Raw genomic sequence first — 22102 nt, 5'->3', positions numbered from 1 at the left:
TGGGAAAGGCAGGATCTTAAAGGCATTCTGTATCAGCAGGATTTCTGAGGATCTCTGCACTCCATCCGCCTAACACATCTAAACAAGTATCTGCTGCGGCTGGGTGTGTGGGGAGGGGGGAGTTACTTTTTCAGAACCCCACCAAAACAGGTCATGGCCAGCACTGGCAGAAACAATGGGGATATCCTCCAATAGGAAGAATTATGAGAATAACAAGCCACACCACCGCCTATGCGTGGTATGTGACAGTTTGCCACTCCACCTTCTCTTCCATCAGTTAATTGCTCCCAAAGATCTTATTCAAACCCATGAGGCCTCCCATAAAAGGCTTTTAGGGTAGTAAAAATCCTTTTGTTTACTTGATTTATCTGTTTGTAAGTATAATGCCTAACTCCTGGATTCTCTGGGGCCATTGCATTCTTCACAACCTGATCTAGGGACTGAGGGTACCCAGCACCCACATCTATAGTCAAGTACCTGGTGCTGTAATCCTAAAGTCTTGCCTACAGGGGTGATTTACCCCGAGTTCCCCCCAAGCTTGCTGGGTCCTGCTTACATGATGCTAAAACCCAAAATGGGATTCACATTGTCTTCACAACGCCTGCACCCAATTCAGGGCTTTCCCTGCATAACACACATTTAAGTAACTCACCATTTGCTGAGGGTTTTTGGTGGAATTTCAGTGACAATGGGAGCTGTCTTTTTGCTCATATCACCAGGTTGCATGGTGCCACCATTGTGGGTGCAGGTCACTCTGAGATCAGAACGAAGCACCCAATGTTGACAGCATGGCTGGGCATCTCATTCAGCCCTTGGCAGTGGTGCCAGGATATGAATGAGCACTGTGTAGGAAGGATAGACACCTATCATCACTGAGGAAGAGACCTCAAAACCCACAAGGAGAGGGGGGAATTTGAGGGGGAATTTGAGGCCAGAATAGTCCAGAGGTGGCCCAGAGTATTCTGGCAAGTATAGACAACCCCATAGAAGCATAGAATTCAAAAGACCTCAGTGGTTACCTAGTGCAGCCTACTTCCAGCACCGGAATCCACATTTAACTCATCCCTGAGAAGTGGTTATCCAAACTCTCTTTAAGTACTTCCTAGGAAGGAGAGTCCAGCACCATCCAGGATAGTGCATTCCATTACAGCCAGCATCCATACTTTAAGGTGGGAATAGATCCCAGGATTGCTATCTACCTTCATTGTAAATAGCAAATGAGTTAAGGTAAAACATCTTAAGAGGCGGCACCATGCAGTTGTGCTCAGGGATTCATAGACTGGCCACCAAAACCAAGGTCTATAGGGTGACAAGAGCAACAGCTCCCAACCTCTCCTCCTGTCCCACACCAAGGGCTTTGGAAGGGAAAGAGACCAGGTATGGGGACCATGGGTCCATGAGAGGGAAATTTCCACCCTCAGCCAAGATAAACAAATGTTTTAAAGGGAGTGGATGAATTTATTAGGGAAATCACATCAAGTGGATTGCTTTTAAAGTATTCCCTCATCACCCCTGTCCTTCCTCATGCTGCATCATTGAATTGCAAGAGCTGGGTTGCTAATACAATAAAGTAAAAATATACTATCCTCAACTAAATTGTTACAGTCGGCCCTTCTTATACACAAATTTTTTATACACTGATTCAAGCATACACGGTTTGAAAATGTTCAAAAAAAGTATAAATTTCAAATATCAAACCTTGATTTCCCATTTTTTATAAGGGACACCATTTTGCTATGTCATATTTAATGGGACTTGAGCATCCACAATTTTGTTATCCACGGGGGATCTTGGAACCAAACCCCAGCGTATAACAAGCGTCCACTGTATATCAATATCATTATCATATATCTTAGTTTAGCTTCAACAAACCTAGCCAATTGATGCTGGAGTGAGATGGTACCAGCACAAGAGCAGCATACATTGTCACAACTGAGAAGTCAGCAGCTTAATTGTTTTTAAATAGCAAACTTTGTAATTGATCAGCACAAACACACCTGGAGTTGATCCATATTCAGGCCCTATCTTGTCTCCAAATTTTACATGGATGTGTGATTTTTAAAAAAGTCATAGCCATTTCTGGTTTCTTGATGCAAGTCGGTGCAGAAGAACTGTCATTTTGGACTTGTGAATTTTTTTTTTTCAGAATCACGCACTGGATGGGAACAATCTGGATCCAATCCACAACAAACCAGATGAAAGAGAGCTCAGATCCCAAGTGGCAAATTGGGTTCCCATGCAATGCCCCATAATGAATCCACACATGTAGCCACAGACACAAATATGCTTGCATAGTTTGAGGTCATTTATTATTTTAGATTTATATCCCCTTTTCTCATAAAATGAGACCCAAAGTGGCTTACAATATAAATTGCACTGGATTACTTTAAGTATTTAGAGAGAGTAGAGGGCAAAAGTTGTAATCCTATACATATTTACATGGGGGGAAATCCACTGGATAAAATAAAACACTTTGGAATAGACATGCATAATGTAGAGCTGTGAGAGCTCTTCCCAAAAGATCTCATGAGATGGCATATTAGGAGTGGTACTTTGCTTTTAGCAGATTTGTATGAACAAAATATACAAAATGAATGCCGGGGCTGGATTGTATGTGTGTGTGTGTGTGTGTGTGTCTTCCTGTCGCCTGTTGACTTATGGCAACTCCATTAATTTCCTAGTTCATTCTTTCTTAAGCAAGGAATACTCAGGGATGTTTTTACCAGTTCCTTCCTCTGACATCTTAAGTAAAAGCAATATCACACTCCCCTGTAAAAAATAAATTCAAAATTGCACAATAACAATAAAGACAATAAAGACAACAGGAACTACAGAACAAATAAAAGGCTATTGTCAAATGTTCACTGAAATAATCATATTAATGTACTGCTCAGATGAGTTTATTTTGTAAATTGGTTGCCATGACTTTTTCTTACTGGGGATGGGGAAATACATTTTTAAACAGGACAGTATGATGGTGGGGCGATTCCTAAAATGTTCTGTTCTCTGACATTTATTTTTTAAAGAGACTTTCATTGCCTAGAAAATGTTGGTTACTGAGCAGTTTAGAAGTAAAGCCTGAGCCTCCTTTATCTGGAATTCTGAAATCCAAAATAGCCCCAAATCCAACATTGTCCACAAGTGCAGTGGAGTCACTAGATATGGCTTTACCCAGTGCGATAACTCATGACTTCACCCCCCCCCCATTGACCTCTTCCCATGCCACACCTTACAGAATCCTTAATAATCTTTTTTGTACTAATATTAGTCATAAATCGTAATGAATGGAATGGTAATCATTGTGACATAAGCAACTAGCAAAATTAAAATATATTTTTAAATTACAGTATCATGTGCACAGTGCTAATGTATTTGCATGTACATAGTTTCATGTGGTTAAAGTGAAAAATTGGTAAGATGTGCTGTCTTTAAAGAACATTTTAAAAGAGTAAAGAAATATTTTTAGACCCTGAGCCTTCTCCTTTCTCTGCCCACTGATCCTCTCCCCACTCGTGCCTTGTCTTCTACTGAATTCCAGCATATTAAGGGGACATGGAAGAACACCACAGTCCATTTCTTCCAAAAAGCAGATGTTTGGGGTTCAGTGATGTCACCCCTCTTTTGGGTGTCACTTGCTGAGGTCCTCACACCCCATGCCCCCTTTGTGACCCTCCTGCACATGGGTGGCTAAGATAGCTTTGCTTTCTGATGGTTCAGTGTAGACAAACTTTGTTTCGTACAAAACATTCTTTAAAATATTGTGTATAAAGTTACCTTCAGGTGTATATGAAATATAAATGAATTTCATGTTTAGACATGTGTCCCATCTCCAAGATATCTCATTAGGTATATGCATATATTCCAAAAGTTAAAAAATCCAAAATGCTTCTGGTCCTATGCATTTCAGATAAGGGAGACTCAACATGTACAATTAATCAACCAAAGCTGTGGCGATTCCAGGAAAGGATACCATTGGTGAATCCAACAGAGTTAAGAAAGGGGAATCCTGGCCTCTGTTGTTACATGTACATTAAAAAGCAGTGATAAATCCAAACTTTGGAACAGGATACTGCTGTGAATTGAGTCAGACCATTGGTCAATGGCAGCTGGTGGCTTCCAGGTCAGTGGAGCCATGGATCCGTTCTAGGTTTTAGTATAAACTATAAAGAGGCTAACCAAGGTACACAAACCTATCATCTAAATAGGTTCACTACCTGAACAGCCCATTTCTGGCAGGAGTCTTTCCCAATGCTATTTGGAGATGCTACAGAATATAGAATTTGCAAGCTTCTGAATGCAGTGCACACACTCTACCACTTGTTGGTCTATACTGGGATCATATGACCTTCCAGATGTTATTGCCATTTCCAGCCTTCCTTGAGTAGTCCTGCTGGCTAGCATTTCTGAAAATTGCCATCGAAAAACATCTGGAGGGACACATCATTCCCAACCCTCACCTATATGAAAGCTGTTGCTTGGAGTAATCGATCAAAGGCTGTTTTCAGTGAAGTTTATAAAAGTGAGCTACATAAATGAGAGATGGAAAGTATTGATCATGCTACTATGAGTAAGAGAGACAGAAAAAGAGTTGTGTGAGAGCAAGGCCTGAGCATAGATGTCTAGAAGTGAAAAAGCAACAGGGCAAATGTTACAAAGAGGGTCACACTAGGGAACACTAATTAATTCTGGTGTTTCTGGAGTAATATTTCTGTTTTCTCACTTTGTTGTTGCCTTCAAATAATTTCTCATTTCTGGTAACTCTAAAATGAACATATCACTGGGTTTTCTTGACAAGATTTCTTCAGAGGGGTTTGCCTTTGCCTTCCTCTGAGGCTGAGAGAGTGTGACTTGCCCAAGGTCACCCAGTGGGTTTCCATGATTGAGCAGGAATTTGAACCCTCATACCAGAATTGAAAAATGATTTGAAGGCAACAATAAAGTGAGAAAATCCAGAAACACTAGAACGCTATCACCCAGTGGAACTGGAAGACAAAGGAGAAAGTACTTCTTTATTTAGTTCTTAAGTAGATCATAGGACTACATCAGGCTTTAAAGTTAGAGAATGACAGATAAGCAATAAAACCTTAAACACCTGCCACAACCTCCAACAAGCTTGTGTACCTTATAGAAAACAGATGTTGGAGAAATTACTTTTGGGGGACTACATCACCCTGAATTCCTCAGCTAATTAAGGACTCCTAGGCTGAGTAAACAACCTAAAATCACACTGTAATGTCGGCAGATAATTCTGATGCCCTCAAATGCGTTAGATAGATTATCTGGAGCTTCTTATACTTGTAGGCAAATGAATTCACTGAAACCATTCAGTGAGCAGGTTTTTCGTTTTCAAAAAAACCAGTGTCACCTTATTTAGAAAGGTTCCTGCTTTCAGTAAAATGCTATAGATGCTATCAGGTCCAATAAATATATGGTCCGCGCAGGCAGCAATGGCTGAAACATGGCAGCATGGTGTTAGAAAACTGAGATCCGTGCGGGCTACTTTTGCATTCTAAGCTAGCCTACTGGCTTCAGGAGAAATGGAAGATGCAGTCTTGTAGCCAGAGTGGAAGCTTCAGCTTGGATTCTGTACATGGAATGGGGCAGCTTGTTTTCTCCTCTGGCAGCACAATGTCTCAAGCTAGAGCCTGCTTTTGACAGTTTTGTTTTTCACCTCTTGGCCACTTAAACAGTGGGGTGAATCCACAGTATCTGCAAGGATGCTCCCCCCACCAAGTTCTGAAAAGTAACATTAGGTGGCAACATGTGGATTTGCCTTTTGCAGTATGTGAATGGAGATCTGCAAATCCACAGGATCCAAAGACACTGTTTGAAGTCTGTAATCGTGCTTGTTTAGCTTTGCATTTCGGAGGCCTGACAGCCTTAGGAGATGCTCTCTGTTTGCTTCTGGGTATCCATGCACTGCACAATTCAGAGGACCCAAGAGGTTAACCTCTGCTCATTTCCTCCCTTTTCTATCTCATCTAAAATGTTAAAAGGAGCTAAGTATGGTTCAGCATTATGCATATCCTGCTTTGGAAACAGTAAGCAATGCCAAAAACTACATGAGAACAAAAGGCAGATTTCTGAGAGGGTAAAGAAGCGCTAATGTCCTAGAAATCTTACTGCTGTACAGAATGGCTCTCTCAACCCCTCCAAGGCAAATAACGTGCCGTTTGAGTCTTCCTGAGTGTGTCTGAGAGGAAATAAAGATGATAATTACATGGCTAACTCACTATTGTCCCCTTGTCGAAACCAAGAAGATGAGAAGAAAGGGAAGCTCACACGGTGAAATAAAATTCAAAATAAAAACCAGGGAACATTACTTTAGGGAACTGTAGGCTTGTGGGTTAGCAGACCTATACCAGGCTAGAGGGTGTCATACGTGCAACAGCATGGGTGAAATGGCTATGGGCACCACAGCAACGGTGGCAGCTTTCTTCATCAGGTGATGGAAATGGTTTCTCTGCCACCCATCCTCAGCCACTTCTGCTCTTCCTCCTCAGCCTATGCACCGCTTCAAGAAGTGCCTTACATGGCTTCCATCATTTCATAGATGAAAAATGGGGCATGTGTGGTCATGTAATGTCATAGAATCATGGAATCATAGAGTTGGAAGAAACCGCAAGGGCCATCCAGTCCAACCCCCTGCCATACAGGAACTCTCAAAGCTCCCTCTGTTACAGCCTCTGTTTAAAGACCTCCAAGGAGGGAGACTCCACCACTCTCCGAGGGAGTGTGTTCCACTGTGTGTTCCACTGTCGAACAGCCCTTACTGTCAGGAAGTTCCTCCTAATGTTGAGGTGGAATCTCTTTTCCTGTAGCTTGCATCCATTGCTCCGGGTCCTAGTCTCTGGAGCAGCAGAAAACAAGCTTGCTCCCTCCTCAATATGACATCCCTTCAAATATTTAAACAGGGCTATCATATCACCTCTTAACCGTCTCTTCTCCAGGCTAAACATCCCAGCTCCCTGAGTCTTCCCTCATAGGGCATGGTTTCCAGACCCTTCACCATTTTAGTTGACCTCCTTTGGACACGCTCTAGTTTCTCAACATCCTTTTTGAATTGTGGTGCCCAAAACTGGACACAGTATTCCAGGTGGGGTCTGACCAAAGTAGAATAGTGTGGCACTATTACTTCCCTTGATCTACACACTATACTTTTATTGATGCAGCCTAAAATTGCATTGGCTTTTTTAGCTGCCACATCATACTGTTGACTCATGTTCAATTTGTGGTCTACTTGGACTCCCAGATCCCTTTCACATTTAGTCTCGTTCAGCCAGGTGTCCCCCATCCTATATTTGTGCATTTCATTTTTCCGCCCTAAGTGCAGTACCTTACATTTCTCCCGTTTGAAGTTCATTTTGTTAGCTTTGGCCCAGCTTTCTAGTCTAGATGGTACTCAAGATGGCAAAAATTATTAATGAAGAAGAAGACAAAAACTAGGAGATGCCACAACAGATTGGTTTTGCCCAAGCCTTCTAGGAAAAGCACCTGCTCCTCTCCATTACCCCTTGCCGAGTTAAATCAGTGCAAACTACTTTTGCACTTTGAATTCAGTTAGCAATAATTAAAGTAAGCTGAGTACAATGGGACAAAATGGGCGGAAAATGAGAAACTGGGACATATTAAAAAATAACTGAGGGCTTTATCACTCTAGTCTGCTGTTTTGCCACAGTCTTGCTAGATTAAGAATGGAAACATACCAGTTTGACATAATTTCCTATCACACTTTCTTCCACAATAGTGCTTTGACCATCCATGGTAATGTGATCTGTTTTCTGCACTGCCAAACCCTACCCTCCTGGATGAAGAATGGGAATGGGTGATCATTGCTGCCAAATGCCTCCTGAAGCTATGTGAGTGTGCACACAGCAGCCAACTTCGGGAAAGTGTTGGCAGCCGCGATTGCTGCCAGAAGGAGAAGGGCAGCATTATGTACAATCACACTATGAGCCTTATCACACTAGACAAATCCCACACAGAAATGGGATTTTAAAAGTAGAAAAAACCCACAAATGCAAGATGCTTTTCAGACGCGTTTGCACCAAAGAGCAATAATGTGAAAATAAAGCGAATGGAAATTCAACAAAAATGACACCTTTTTACTTTCGGGTTCCCAATAGTAAAAAAGTGTCATTTTTGTCTGCCTTCTGTTCACTTTATTTTTACATTAATGCTTGTTGGAAGAAACATTGTCTGAAAAACATCCCTCATTTGCAAGTTTTTTGTACTTTTAAATCCTGTTTCTGCCCAGGATTCATCTAGTGTGATAAGGACTATATAACTGCCTGAGAAGTGGACCTACAGTGGAAGAAACCTATTGCATGAAGGCAATAATGAAATAGCAGCGCGCTTGAGAGCCTATTGATGTGCTTTGCCCGTCTGTGAAAAGATGAAAAGTACTACAGTAACAAATACAATACAAGGCAGCAGCAGGACAGACATGACATTGTGTGATAAGTAGCTGTCAAAGTTGCTTTTATCCTGTTAAAATTCCACTTTTATATCCTTGTGTGATAAACTCCTGAAATGTAAGCTGACAAGAGGACTAATAGGACTGTTTCAGCCAAATTGTGACAGTTGGAGGGTATGGACTAATGCTGGTCTAATGGAGCTTTACATTGGCATAAACTACCCAGAGGGACACTCCCCTTAGGCAATAACTTCTGGAATCCCCAGTCAAAAATGGCTTGAGATTTCTGGGAGTCATGGTCCAAGAAAATAATTTTTCCAAACTTTGCTAAAATCAAGTTACTCTACTGATCCACAGCATAGCCATGCTATGGAGTTTACCAGACAAGGAAAATTGGAAGTATAATCCAATGGCAATCTGAACGCAATCATGGGGTTTAACGTTATTGCGTGATAACTCACTACATGCAAATTCAGGCAATGGGAAGTCAGTCCGAACTCAATCATGTGGTTTCACGTTATTGCATGATAGACTGCCACATGCAAATTCGCAATGGCATGCTATTTTTGGGCAATGGGAAGCCAGTTCGAACCCAATGCACATACACATAATTGCGCTAAACTAGCGACTTTAAGTGAATGCGTTCTGGCCCCACTTTCTTTTCATTCAAATTTAAGAGAAATTCCTCCCATTTGATAAACTCCAGAGTGAGGCAGCAGGACCCTCCTTCATTCCCAGGGCCACTTTTGTGCATTTTGTTGGCCAGAAGATACATTTCTTAATATGGACCAGTAGCAGCTTTCTCTTTCTTTCTTTCTTTCTTTCTTTCTTTCTTTCTTTCTTTCTAGTGTGCAGAGCCACTCAGCTCTTCAGGATCCAGCTTTAATTTTAGCAACTTTGGCTGCTGCAATTACAATGTTTTCTGAAGCAGAGACTCCAGAAAATAAGGGCAGTTGCTAGAATCAGGCAACTACAACCACCTTCCTCTGTGTGGAGATACTGCAGCAACTGATTAAACCAGGAAAAGCAGAGCCAGCAAAATGTCAGTTATCCATGTATTATTATGGTTGTTGTGTTTTGATTGCCAAGGAGATGGAGAGAAGTGATGAAGGATTTTATTCTCCAGGGACCAAAATAATGTTGTCGGTCTTGGGTAATACAGGTACCATGCCTTTGCAGGAAGGGATACCATTTGCTATTCTGCCTCAAACAACAAAACATCCTGGACCAGCCCTGGTTTCTCTTATTGTGTTTTATGAAAAGCCAAATGTATGGCAGGACTGGGCACCTTGTGACTCACCAGATGTTGTTGGACTGCAGCACCCATCAGCTCTAGCCCACAAAGCCAATGGAGAAGAATGATGGCTGTTGAAAAATATCTGGAGGGCTGCCAGTGGCTCATTCTTGATGTATCATTTCTAAAAAATTCTAGCAAGGAACTGGGCTACCCCACATTTTGTGGATTAAATTGCATGATACAATAATCTTGCTGAATCTGAGTAGGTTTAAGTATGGATGGGAGCCTGGCAATTGCCATATGAACCTGCTCAACTTTTGAAATCTTTGGGATAAGCCCTTCACTTGGTACTGCCACCTTCACAAAGATGTTTAGTGGAGATGTGGGAAAGGGCCTTCTTGGTAGCTGCCCTTAGATCATGGAACTCCTGTCCTTCCCTTCCATAGTTGCCCACCACTGCTATACATATTGGCAGCAATGAGTAGCATCACCCAGAACTTGGAAAATCCAGCCACTCAGTGCAAATCCAGCCACTCCAATGTAAACATTCCTGGAGTGTGAATATTTATGTGCTTGGATGTAGGAAAACCAGAGTCATAATCCCCTTCTTTTGTTATTTAAGGCAGTAGGCAAGAGGTAACCAGATTATGGGAGATGTAAACTCACCATATAATGTTGTTAAGACCTGGTCTGGTTGATGCCTTACATAATAAGCCTGGTAGAGAGAAGCAGGTGTACCCACACCCTGCAAAGACAGGTTAAATGGGGATGGAGAAGGGCAACTTTGTACAAACAGACCCTCTCTAATCCAGATGGTCATTTTATATCACCCAGATTTTCTCCATTCCGATGTGATTCCCTTGCCTGATAGGCCACAAATAAGTGCCTTTGCGATATCAGCTGTCAGCAAGAGCAGAAAGCTGCTTCACTTGAAGAATGTGCTCAGCAAAATTTCAAGGCTGAAATTAGAACTCAGCGCTGTAAAAGAGCAAATTGGCTCTTCCTTCCTTTCTCATTCTTTTCCCTCCCTCCTCCTGTTTCTCTCTGTCATACTAACACAAACATAATGACTGTTTAGTTTGGAAGACATTCATTTCTGCTTCCCTGGCACTTCCTTGATGAATGTCTCAACATTGTTCTTGATGAAATGGCTACCTCTGTACACAGGAGTTCCCAGCCCCCACCCGGCACACAAAGTTCTTAATGATGTGCCCGATTTCAGACTGATTTTATGATTTCCGATATATGCCCACCCTATCTAAAGAACAAATTTGCATAAAGATAGCAAATGGAGAGGTCAGTGATAGACTTCTTGGAAATCTCAAGTCTGAAACTAGAAGTACCAGTTCCAAGATCCTTTAGTAATTATTAGGATTACTAATATACTGAGGGCTGGGAGGGGGGTGTTCATGTTCCATATGAACATTAAGATGTAACAGTGATTTTTAAGTGAACAAGCAGAAAAACTGGAAGACCATTGTAGAACTAGGTGAATGAAACCTAAATGTATACAGGACCATAGAAAAGGTCATCGGTCCCCACTGTCTATGGTATTGGTGAGGTTAATGTATTTAATGTATTAAATGATTAAATACTGCTGACTTACACAAATGTTAGTAGTTGCAAGACTGCACTGTGCCGCATGATGGGGTGAGCTCACATCACTAGTCCCAGCTTCTGCCAACCTGGCAGTTCAAAAGCATACAAATGCAAGTAGATAAATAGGTACTACTCTGGTGGGAAGGTAAACTGCATTCTGTGTAATCATGCTGGCCACATGATCACAAAGTAGTCTCTGACCACGCTGGCTCTTTGGCTTAGTAACAGAGATTATCATTGCCCCCTACGGTCAGACATGACTTGACAACCTTGTCAACTGGGAATACCTTTACCTTTACCTTTAACTAGGATATTGCTTTATAGAGGAAATGGAATTATTTTTATTGCTTTTTCCTCTTTTTGCTTCATCTGATATCTGGGTATCTTCCACATCTGATTCATGTTCTAAGTGGATTGCAGTCTGCAGGTACCATATCAAGTTAACTTTGTTCCATACCCCTTCTACAAGATGGCATTGCAGATACCATACTCTTATCTTCGAGACTACAATAAAAGAAAAGAAAAAGGGGGATAAGAAAACTTAGGCCCTTTACAAACGGACCTATAGTACGGACTGTGTCTGTATTAGGGTTAGAAAGGGGCGTCACTTCTGGACGCCCCTAACCCTAATACAGACCAAGTCCGTACAAAATGGTGGCGCCCATTCCACACGGGGGGCGTCATCTTTACGTAGCGGACACACTGCATATATGATCTGGTGTCCCTCAGGGAGTGATTTTGTCCCACATGCTATTTAACATTTACATGAAACCGCTGGGAGAGATCATCCGGAGACACGGGGCGCGGTGTTATCAGTACGCTGATGACACCCAAATATGTTTCTCTGTGTCTCCAACTGATGCAGTGACTAGGAATGGCATCTCTCCTCTAAATGCCTGCTTGGAGTCGGTAATGGGCTGGATGAGGGAAAACAAACTCAGTGTGAATCCAGGGAAAACGGAAGTATTGGTGATAGGTTCCCCGGATCTGGGTGAGATTTGCCATCCTGTCCTGAACGGGGTCACGCTCCTCTTGAAGGACTCGGTCCGCAGCTTGGGAGTGCTCTTGGACTCTTCGCTCCAGTTGTCATCTCAGGTGGATGCGGTCGTCAGGAGTGCTTGTTATCAGCTTCGGCTGATACGCCAGCTGCGTCCCTACCTTGACCGAGGGGACCTTGAAACTGTAGTACATGCTCTGGTAACCTCTCGATTGGATTTCTGTAATGCACTCTACATGGGGCAACCCTTGTACCAAACCCAGAAGCTACAGTTGGTGCAGAATATGGCAGCGAGATTGGTCTCTGGTTGTTCCAGATCTGACCATATAACTCCCATCTTGAAAGATCTTCATTGGCTGCCTATTCGCTTCCGAGCTCAATACAAGGTGTTGGTAATGACCTATAAAGCCCTAAATAGCTTGGGCCCAGGGTACTTGGAGGACCGCCTCTCCCCATATAATCCACCCCGCACACTCCGGTCAACAGGGATGAAATTGTTGGAGGTCCCAGCGACACGCTATGTGAGGACCTCACAGAGGGCATTTTCTGTCATGGTCCCAAAATTCTGGAATAGTCTCCCAGATGAGCTCTACATCTTTAGGTCTTTTTAAAAAGAACTTGAAGACATATTTCTTTTCCCAAGCCTTCCCACCATGAAAAATCATTCTTTCCCTTACCCCTTTTCATTGACGACCCTGGATTGTATATATTGACTTCCCCCTTTTCTCTGGCCCTTTGCTGTTAGTGTTGTTGTATTGTTTTTAATACTGTTTTTTAACTGATTTTATTGGAATGTTTTTATATGCTGTTGTTCGCCTCTTTGATCAGGTTTTGGAAAAGCGGGATACAAATAAACTATATTATTATTATTATTATATCTGCGCCGCAAAGAGAAGCACCATTTTGGCGCTTCTTATTTGCAGCGTGGAGGAGTTGCGCAGTTTGGCTGTTGCGACTCCTCCGCGCTGCAACCGGCAGCTGCGCGAGACTGCCCCTTCTGGGCAGTCTGTAACACGCCTAAGCGTCTTTGTACAATATATTACTTTTATGAACAAAAGATTGAACGAAAGAATAAAATGTTCATCCTTATTTATGGGATAGAAAAAACCTCTTTGCATTGACAAAACCATAATCCCAAGTGACTACCTACTCATTTTACATTGTATTTCTGTGAATTCTATAATGGGTTCCTTGTTCAGACTTTTTACCTGTATCTACAGGTAATAAGAAAAGATTGGTGGAAAAGAAAATAACAGCAGATAGCTCTACAGGCAAGATTTACTTATGATCAACATCTTAGGAAAGACTGAACAAAAGCCTACAAACTTTCCCATGCTCTTTTACAGCACAAAATCAGCCAGTGTCGTGTCATAATAATAATAAGTCTACATAAAAGCAAAAAAAGAATTTATTTCACTATGTTTATTCAGCATATGCTATCTTTCCATTATTCATCAAAATGTGTTGTTTTAGCATGAAGGGATTTTGATAGATAAACCAAGTGACTGTAAAAAAGAAAGATTCCTGTGAGCCTGTTAGAAACCAACTTTATCTCATGAAAAAAGGGAGAGTAATAGTCAAAAGCTCTCCCCAAAAGGAAGGAAGAGATATTGGTGGGAATTTCCCCTGATAAGGGATTCAGGGCTATAGAAATCCTGTCTTGTTCTTATCTAGATACTGTAATATGAAAAACAGATTGCAACAAACTTACTGTGTTGACTCAGGAAATTGGCACCTCTGTAATTCAGCACTTCATATGTTTGCCTTTTCGCTGGAGTATGGGAAGATGTTGCATGGCGCTGCCATCACTTTGTCTTCCCAATGTTGCATAGAGGAGTAGCCAGATACACAAGGGGACAAGGCTCCTGTTTCTTTAACAGCTTTGGAGAGGTGAATTCTGTCATGAAATTCTCCCTTCTGCATAACTGATAAAGGTGCAGGATGGGGTTACCAGCAGTTCTTTCACTATATGCAATTATGGGCCTGAACAGACAAGTCAAAACAAAGCTGCTTCGATCCATTTTGGAGGTATGCTGTTTAAATGATGCTAAGGACTGGAGCACAGCTTTGGTGCAGTTTCTGGCCTCTTAAGATGCATGTGTCATTTAAACAACATACTTCCAAAGTGACCCAAAGCAGCTTTATTTTGGACTGTCTGTTCGGGGCCTATAACACCATAATCCCACTTTAGCTGTCATGGAAACATCCCATTGAATTCTGGAATTGGCAATTTAGGGAGAGGAATTCTCAGCCAGAGAGCTCTAGTTCCTCATCAAACTACAAAACCCGAAATTACACAGGACGCCACCATAGCAGTTAAAGTGGAATCATAATGCTATAATTGTATGCAGTGGGCTCTTGGTATCCACTGTGGTTTGGCTCCTGGACCCCTTGTGGATATCAAAATCCATGGATGTTCAAGTCCTATTATATACAATGGCATAGTAAAATTGGGTCCCTTATATAAAATGGCAAAATCAAGGTTGTTTTTTTTAAATTTAATTTATAGATTTTGGGAATATTTTCAAGGCATGGATAGTTGAAAATGTGGATATTCTATTGATATGAAGGGCCAACTGTAGTGTGAAAGGGCTCCAGGATGAGAGCATCTTAGGGACAAAAGCTGAGATCAAGAGACAGGCCCTTGTTATGCTGTAGGCATAGAGGCAGGCTTTGGGATGTCATGAAGGTGGGCCCTTGTGATGTCATGGGGGACAGGTCCTTGATATGTGTACAGGATGCATTATGCATCAATGGCAGTTTCTCAGAGCATGCCACTCAAATGAAAAGTACAAATGCGAACAAACAAATTAACAATTTATCTAGCTGGAAATGTTGCTTAGTTTCTTAACTAAGTTTTACTCTGTATAGCTTCCCTATATCATTGCATTCCATTTCTCATGATGCAATTGTCACTCTCAGTATTTTTGCATTTATTTTCTTTCAGATGCCATTGTGCAAAAGCCACCAGATGAAGAGAAAGTGATTGGCTGCAAGAACTGACTGGATTCTAATCTCAGTGCACCAAACCACTCAACCAAAAAGTGGTGGTGGTGAGGGAAAAATAAAGCACTTCAGTCGTGTGGTATGTACATAAAGGTAAAGGTATTCCTTGTTGACAAGGTTATCAAGTTATGTCTGACCATAGGGAGCAATGCTCATCTCTGTTACTAAGCTGAAGAGTGAGCACTGTCAGACTACTCTGTGATCACGTGGCCAGCTTGATTGCACAAATTGCTGTTTACCTTCCCACCGGAGTGGTACCTGTTTATCTACTTGCATGCTTTCGAACTGCCACATAGCAGAAATAAAGCAGTTTGACACTACTTTAACCTCCATGTCTCAGTGCTATGGAATTCTGGGGTTTCTAATTTTGTATTTAGAGTTCCCCATCAGCCACAGCAAACCACAAATCCCAGGATTCCATAACATCGAGCCATGGAAATTAAAGTGCTGTGAAACAACCTTATTTCTGCAGTGTGGCTTCAGTTACATCCACCCTGCCACATGCATGCAATTTAACATCTAACTATGCCTCTATAGAAGGCAGTTACTCATTCTCTCACTCATCAAACCCTGAAGAAAGACCACAGTGATAGCATGCTATTCCACTAAAACGTATGTATGTGTCTCTCCATGAAGCAAAAGATGAGTCATGAATCACTCACCCATTCCAACCTTAAAAGCAGCAGAAGCCTGCCACCCCTAACTGGGCACACGTGTACACACACACTTAAATACCCTAGAAGACAAAAGGGCATTTTGTCTTTGCCCACCACCTCCTTGCTCAAGTTACTAGTCCATCTCCTTCCCAAAGGCAGAACCAGACCTTCCAACATTTCCCAGATGAAAACCAAGGGTGTGATCAAGATGGCAAAAGCAATTAAGGGGTAAGAAGACACAAGCTAGGAGAGGTTGCAGCAGTTTGCTTTTGGCCAATGGCATCATGGAGGTTGGTGTCACTTGGTGCATGTCCTGGATAGGGCTGTGTGGAGGGGTGGGGGCAGACTGTCCTGCCCTGCCTGCCTGCTTCCTTCCTCCCACTACTTCTCTCACCTGCCCCCTGGCTCGCCGCCTGCTACCCGGTCAGACCACTTCAGCAGGGCCCATTTGTGGTCTGGCACTGCCAGAAGCTGAGTTTGTGGGTCTGGCCTTTGCTATGACCTTACCACTAAGAATTGTGAATAAACATGCAATGAAGAGCTGTTGTACATCCTGAGAGTGCTTTCTACCCACGTTTGGTCCCAAACAACCACAGTTAAAATTGAACTTGTCACTTGATGACCATACCCACACATTTTGCATTTCTATGGCTATTCATATAGATCTATTATAAAGGTTCTTCCTAGCCAATATTCCATGCGTCTGAGGAAGTAGGTCAAGTCTACAAAAGCCTATGCTTCAACTTCTTTGACACAGTTAGTCTGAAAGGTGCTACAAAACCCCTTTGCATATTGACATTTGATGTCACTTTTGAGAGCAGAAACTCTTTGGAGTATAATATGGCTTGGAAGGAAAACAAGTATTGGATCAGAAGCAAAATAACACACTGAATCTGGCATTGTATGAATAATTTATAGCCCCAGAAGTACATCAGCTTCTCAGTGTTTTCCAGATTTTTTTCCAAAATGCTGTTGTTTCTTCTTCTTCTTCTGTGAAACACCACCCTTTCACTGATTCCAAGCAGAGTTCCATCCCCACCCTTTCCTTTCCTGTAACATCTGTCTTTCTCTTTTGTTTCTGTTTCTTAAATCAGGATTAAAGGGGGGGGGAACTCACATACACACTTCATATCTAATAGAGCAATCCTATGAAGTCTGAGGAGCAAGCTCCATTGAAGTTATTGTCAGTTACTTACAAAGAAACATACATAGTTGCCTTGTTAATGAACTTCTCAGTGTCAGGATCTGACTGTAAGATAGGTACAATGGTCTGTACTATATGTAATTTCATTTCACTTTGACCACACTGTTTTTACACCTGACCTATGTATAAATATACCTGTAACTCAGGACAAAATATGGATTGGATACAATGGATCAAGTCTGCAAAGATTTATGACATAAATGTTTAAATTAGATTTTAAAGTGTCACAGGACTCTTTGGTAACATGTTACTTTATGGTTTTATTCTTGTTTTCAGCAGAGGAGACATAGCTTTCATTATCTGCCACAGCTTTTGTACAATTGGATAGATGCCAATAATCCTCAGAGAGCTGCAAAAATTCAGGTCTTCTTTAGTGTTAAATTTCTGTCATTATAAAAAAATTAAACATTCAGAGGTAACAAATACTTTAGTCATTTCTCTCTCTCCATTCCCAGTATTAGTAGAAGAAAACATCATACAGTACTAGCCTTTGAAATTTAGTTATTCACCCACATCTACATTCTGCTGTCTTTTTAGTTTTTTCGCAAGTCAGACTTTACTAACTAGAAGGCCTTTACTCATAAGCGGGCTATTACACATATCTCTCAAAGTGAAAGGAATGACACAGAAATCTTTGGGATACACTTACACTGGATGTCTTTGGATTTATTATATTACTATTGGCTACATTGTTAAAACTATGCTCAAAATTCAGCTTCCTCATCTTAAAATTTCTTACAAAATAAGAAAAATGGATAGAAGCAGACAAATAAACATAATATTCTCTGCTGCTGAAGTTAATAGGCCATTAAAATACAATCATAAGATCCAACGGCAAGTACCATCAGAAGCTGTACTTCAAAATGGCTTCAATTGTCACACTGCTTAATAATCAAGGTCAAAATATGATATATTAACGTATGTTCAACAAACCAATTGTTTGAGAACATGGGACCAAACTCAGTATAATAGTATTCTGAATAAAGTAAAGTTCCTGGATTTTTGTGTGTATATTATCCAGCATATATGAGATAGGTATATGAAAATGAATATCAAGCACTTCACTGGTGCACAAGCCTGAAGACTATTCTTGCAAAGCTTGCAATGCATTTAGATAAATTCTCTCATTGATCCATTTACACATGAAAGAAACACCTAGGCTCAGGTCCTGCTGTTCTGTAAAGCTTCAATGAGAGTTTTGTTATATTCTGCAATTTGTTTCGTCACATTCTTCATGATGTGATGGTAATCACTCTCCTGGGTTTTTGCTGCTATAACTGATTATGAAAGTTAAGGAAAAAGGTTTTCTACCATGTTATCACAGATAAGTAACAATTTGTGATGGTTTTCCCTGCAAAAAGACCTTACGGGCAACTAATTTATTATACATCTATACTGTCCTGCAAAATCTTTTCAGGCTCATCATTGCTCGGAAGTGGCAGTGCCCTGGACTGGATGCCACAGTTCCTCTAAATCTTTCTGTTGCTCATGGTATACCTTCCTCTCGCAGGGAACTGTAGGCAAATATATTATTTCAACATGAATGATGTCATGAGTTGTCTGCATTTTGGCTTTGGTAGGGTTCTTCTCATGCTATGCCCTGTGTTTCGCTTCAGATTATGTAGCAAATAATGTTTTCCATTAAGAACAGTTCAAATGTTTCCAGTGCTGTTTCTCTGTATGAATCCCAAAGGATGTTTCTGGCTACTCTACAGAGAATTGTTTGTTCCATTCCTGCATAATGTCCATTTGGTCCTTCCTTGATGGATCAAGTAAGCATACATTTGCTGCCCTCCTTCCTTTGAGGAAAGGAAGGATTGTTTCTCCTCTGAGAACCCACATCAACCTCTCTGCATTATGGCATGGCTGTTATTTTGTCTTAATATGTTATAGTATGTGGGACTAAAGTACCCCAGTCAGAAAATGTAATAGATTTCTTGTATTTTAAAAATGCATTGTAGTATACATATGGATTACTTTCACAGCTGAGCATGTGACTTGATAAAAACTTATGCAGGTAGTTTCATGTCTATAGGGTAAGTACATATACTTTTGTTTAAAAATTGTTGTTTAATATAACTTGTTGGTGTCACAAATTGTTCTTTATGTGTATTTGTGGATGAACTAGCTTCTTGGAGTCTGGAAAATACTATGAATAGTAATTGAAAGACATTATCTATTCTCTTTATTGATGAAGATTTTTTTAGTGACTTCATAGTTTCAGAGGTAGCTGAATGTACAGCTGTTCAACTTTATATATACAGTGGTACCCCGGGTTACGAATTTAATCCGTTCCGCGGCGCCGTTCGTAACCCGAAAAGCCTTCGCAAGCCGAAATGCCATAGGCGCTAGCGCTAAAAGCCGCGATTTCGTGCGAAATAGCGCCGAAAAGCACCAAAAAATTTTTTCGTAAGCCGAAAAAAAAAACGTAACCCGGAACAGTTTTTTTCTTTGGGATTTTTTCGTATCCCGGGAATTTCGTAAGGCGGTGCTTTCGTATCCCGGGGTACCACTGTATTACTACTTATTATTACAACAGCTCTTCAGCAAAGTTTGTTGTCATTGTAATAGCTTGTTAGTGAAGCCTGATAATAGTATGTTTACAGTTTTTCATGAAAGTTGTTCAACTTTGCATTCCTATTGTCAACGGACTAATGTTTTGAAGACTTTTTACAATTTATAAGCGTATTACTAGTACAGGCCTGTAGTAAATCTTATTCATCATCTCAACATACATCACAAGTCCAGCTTTTTAGTATAGGTTTTCAATAAAGCTTGTCCAGCTTCTCAGCACAACTGTTAAAGGACACATGGTTGGAAGACTAAAGGGCAATACATTTATTTACTTCATGTTAATTATATACTGCCTTTACATTAGTGTATATATTATATTCAGTTTCACTATGTAATTGTTAGATGGATACTTGTTGTTTGCCTTCAAGTCATTTCTGACTTATGGCGACCCTAAGACAACCCTATCACAGGGTTTTCTTGGCACATTTCTTCCGAGGGGATTTGCCATTGCCATCTTGAGGTTGAGAGTGTGTGACTTGCCCAAGGTCACCCAGTGGGTTTTCGTGGCTGAGTGGGGATTCGAATCCTGCTTCCAGAGTCTCAGTCCAATGCTCAAACCACTACACCACGCTGGCTCTTAGTTGGAAAGTACAAGTGCATTAGTTACACTGTTTACTTATTGACTTTCAATGTTAAGAATTCTCCTATTTTGTGTACTGCATTTATTGGTTTGTTATTGGCTTTGACTATTTCCTCCATGCCTGAGTTTAGTTGGTATTTTGTAAACATACTGATCCACCATTCATACAACACAAAATAAATTCATGTCTCTATTTTGTGTATAAGAGGACCAAACTGTATCACTGAAATATCAACCTACAGCATTTCACTTGATTTGTTGAAATATTGGCCAAAATAATATTGCCAACTGTAAAAATCACTTCTGACAAAGTGACATTTCTAGTATTCCCCTTTCTTTACACGCTTGTATTCCAAGCAATTTTGGCAGGTCAAAGCTTTTAAAAATCATATATTGTGATTAGTATAGATATATGTATTTCATCCATTTTTTTTAAAAAAAGGATACATTCTTTCATGACGAAATTATTTTGTTCAAGATGCTGCCACTTCCTTTCCAGATTTGTAAGCTGGAAACAAAACAATAACGGCAAAAATGAGAACAAATTCCCACTGACATACTAAAACAGACACAGACACACTTAGTTTTTAACTATATTGGTTTCTACCCAACAAAATCAATCAAAGAAAGGTTATTTACAATTGTATATGCATTTACCTGGAGCAAGTCCCACTAAATTCCATAGGACTTACTTCTGAACATCTGATTTGTGTATGTGTGTATTGCCCTTTAACTCTCTCAGACTCCACCAGCCACTACATTTTCTATGTATGTGTGTATGTATAGGTTGGCACAGTCAAACTTTTAAGTGCTTTTGGTTTCAACAGGAAAATGGTAGGTACATACTGACTCAGGAGAGCGTAGAAATTAAAACAATCATAAAGAGTCAAATAAAACACAAATAAGATTTGCAACTACAAAATATCAAAAGGTTGTTTGCACTGAGTATAAACAGGAAATGTATTAAGTTCAATTGTAGCAGGGTATGAAAATTATGAATTATACACAACAGAATTTTCACGAACTGATTTCTTTTGGTAGATAGCTGTTTTCTGAATATATGAGGCTTATCAAAGAACACATTTTGAGACTATATTGGGCCCTGAACTGTACAGTAGAAACTTCCTTATTTCCATAGCAAGGTTTCCTGTCTGATGCCAGAAACTGTGATAAGAACAGGACTGCACTGAGATAACTATAAGAAAGGAGGCTAAATACTGGGACTAGGACAACACATTTCCAGCATCAACAGGAAGGTAATGCAGCTATTATATTGATGACTACTTCCTAACAATATAATTTTCACAGTATCAATTTGTTCTCCTGATGCTGTTATTCTGCAATGAATCTTTCAAAGTAGCTCTACTGAGGCCAACATTTTATACTTTAAAACATGCAGTGTCATCTACTATAGACTCAGTTTAAAGCAACAATTTTCCAATTAGACTAAAAGCCTTTTTGAAATATACATTTTCTCCTTGTTTTTACGAACTTTTATTGATTTGTCACCAACATTTGCTGACCAAAGGCAGATTTTCAAAACTGAGCATGCAAAGGAAGATTGCTGGTGTCCATTGGTATCAGGGCTGCATGCTGCTTGCAAGCTACCTTTTGATCACTCCTGGTTTAATGTAATGAAGAGGAAGTGAGTCTACATGTCCTTTGTGTGTTTTTTAAAATAAAATTATAAATGAAAGAAAATCAGACACTGAAGAAAAAATAAAATAAAAACAATACAGCAATATATGCCTACAATGAAATGGGACTCTAGACTTAAATACAGGATGACCCCATACCCATATCCACAACTTCAGTGTCCGTGGTTTCCCTTAC

The 22102-nt window shown here is 40.6% G+C and overlaps 1 protein-coding gene across 8 annotated transcripts in view; it reads right to left on the bottom strand.

Moving 5' to 3' along the window:
* Positions 1-17350: 17350 nt before the first annotated feature.
* IFT74 (intraflagellar transport 74) overlaps positions 17351-22102 on the bottom strand; it is a 67438-nt gene continuing 62686 nt past the window's right edge. For all 8 annotated transcript variants that reach the window (XM_089488059.1, XM_089488044.1, XM_089488053.1 and 5 more), the window contains exons 19-20: positions 20717-20777; positions 17351-18392 (exon numbers count right to left, since the gene is read on the bottom strand). In XM_089488059.1, coding sequence (XP_089344185.1) covers positions 18277-18392; positions 20717-20777 — 177 coding nt within the window. In that variant the 3' untranslated portion in view covers positions 17351-18276. The remainder of the gene's footprint in view (positions 18393-20716; positions 20778-22102) is intronic.

This window comes from Sceloporus occidentalis, unplaced genomic scaffold (assembly GCF_023333645.1).
Source record: "Sceloporus occidentalis isolate IW3139 unplaced genomic scaffold, rSceOcc1.0.p SCAF_1, whole genome shotgun sequence".
NCBI classification, from domain to species: Eukaryota; Metazoa; Chordata; class Lepidosauria; order Squamata; family Phrynosomatidae; genus Sceloporus; species Sceloporus occidentalis.
The sequence above is the reverse complement of the archived record's forward strand: the minus strand, read 5'-3'. Positions and strand labels throughout refer to the sequence as shown.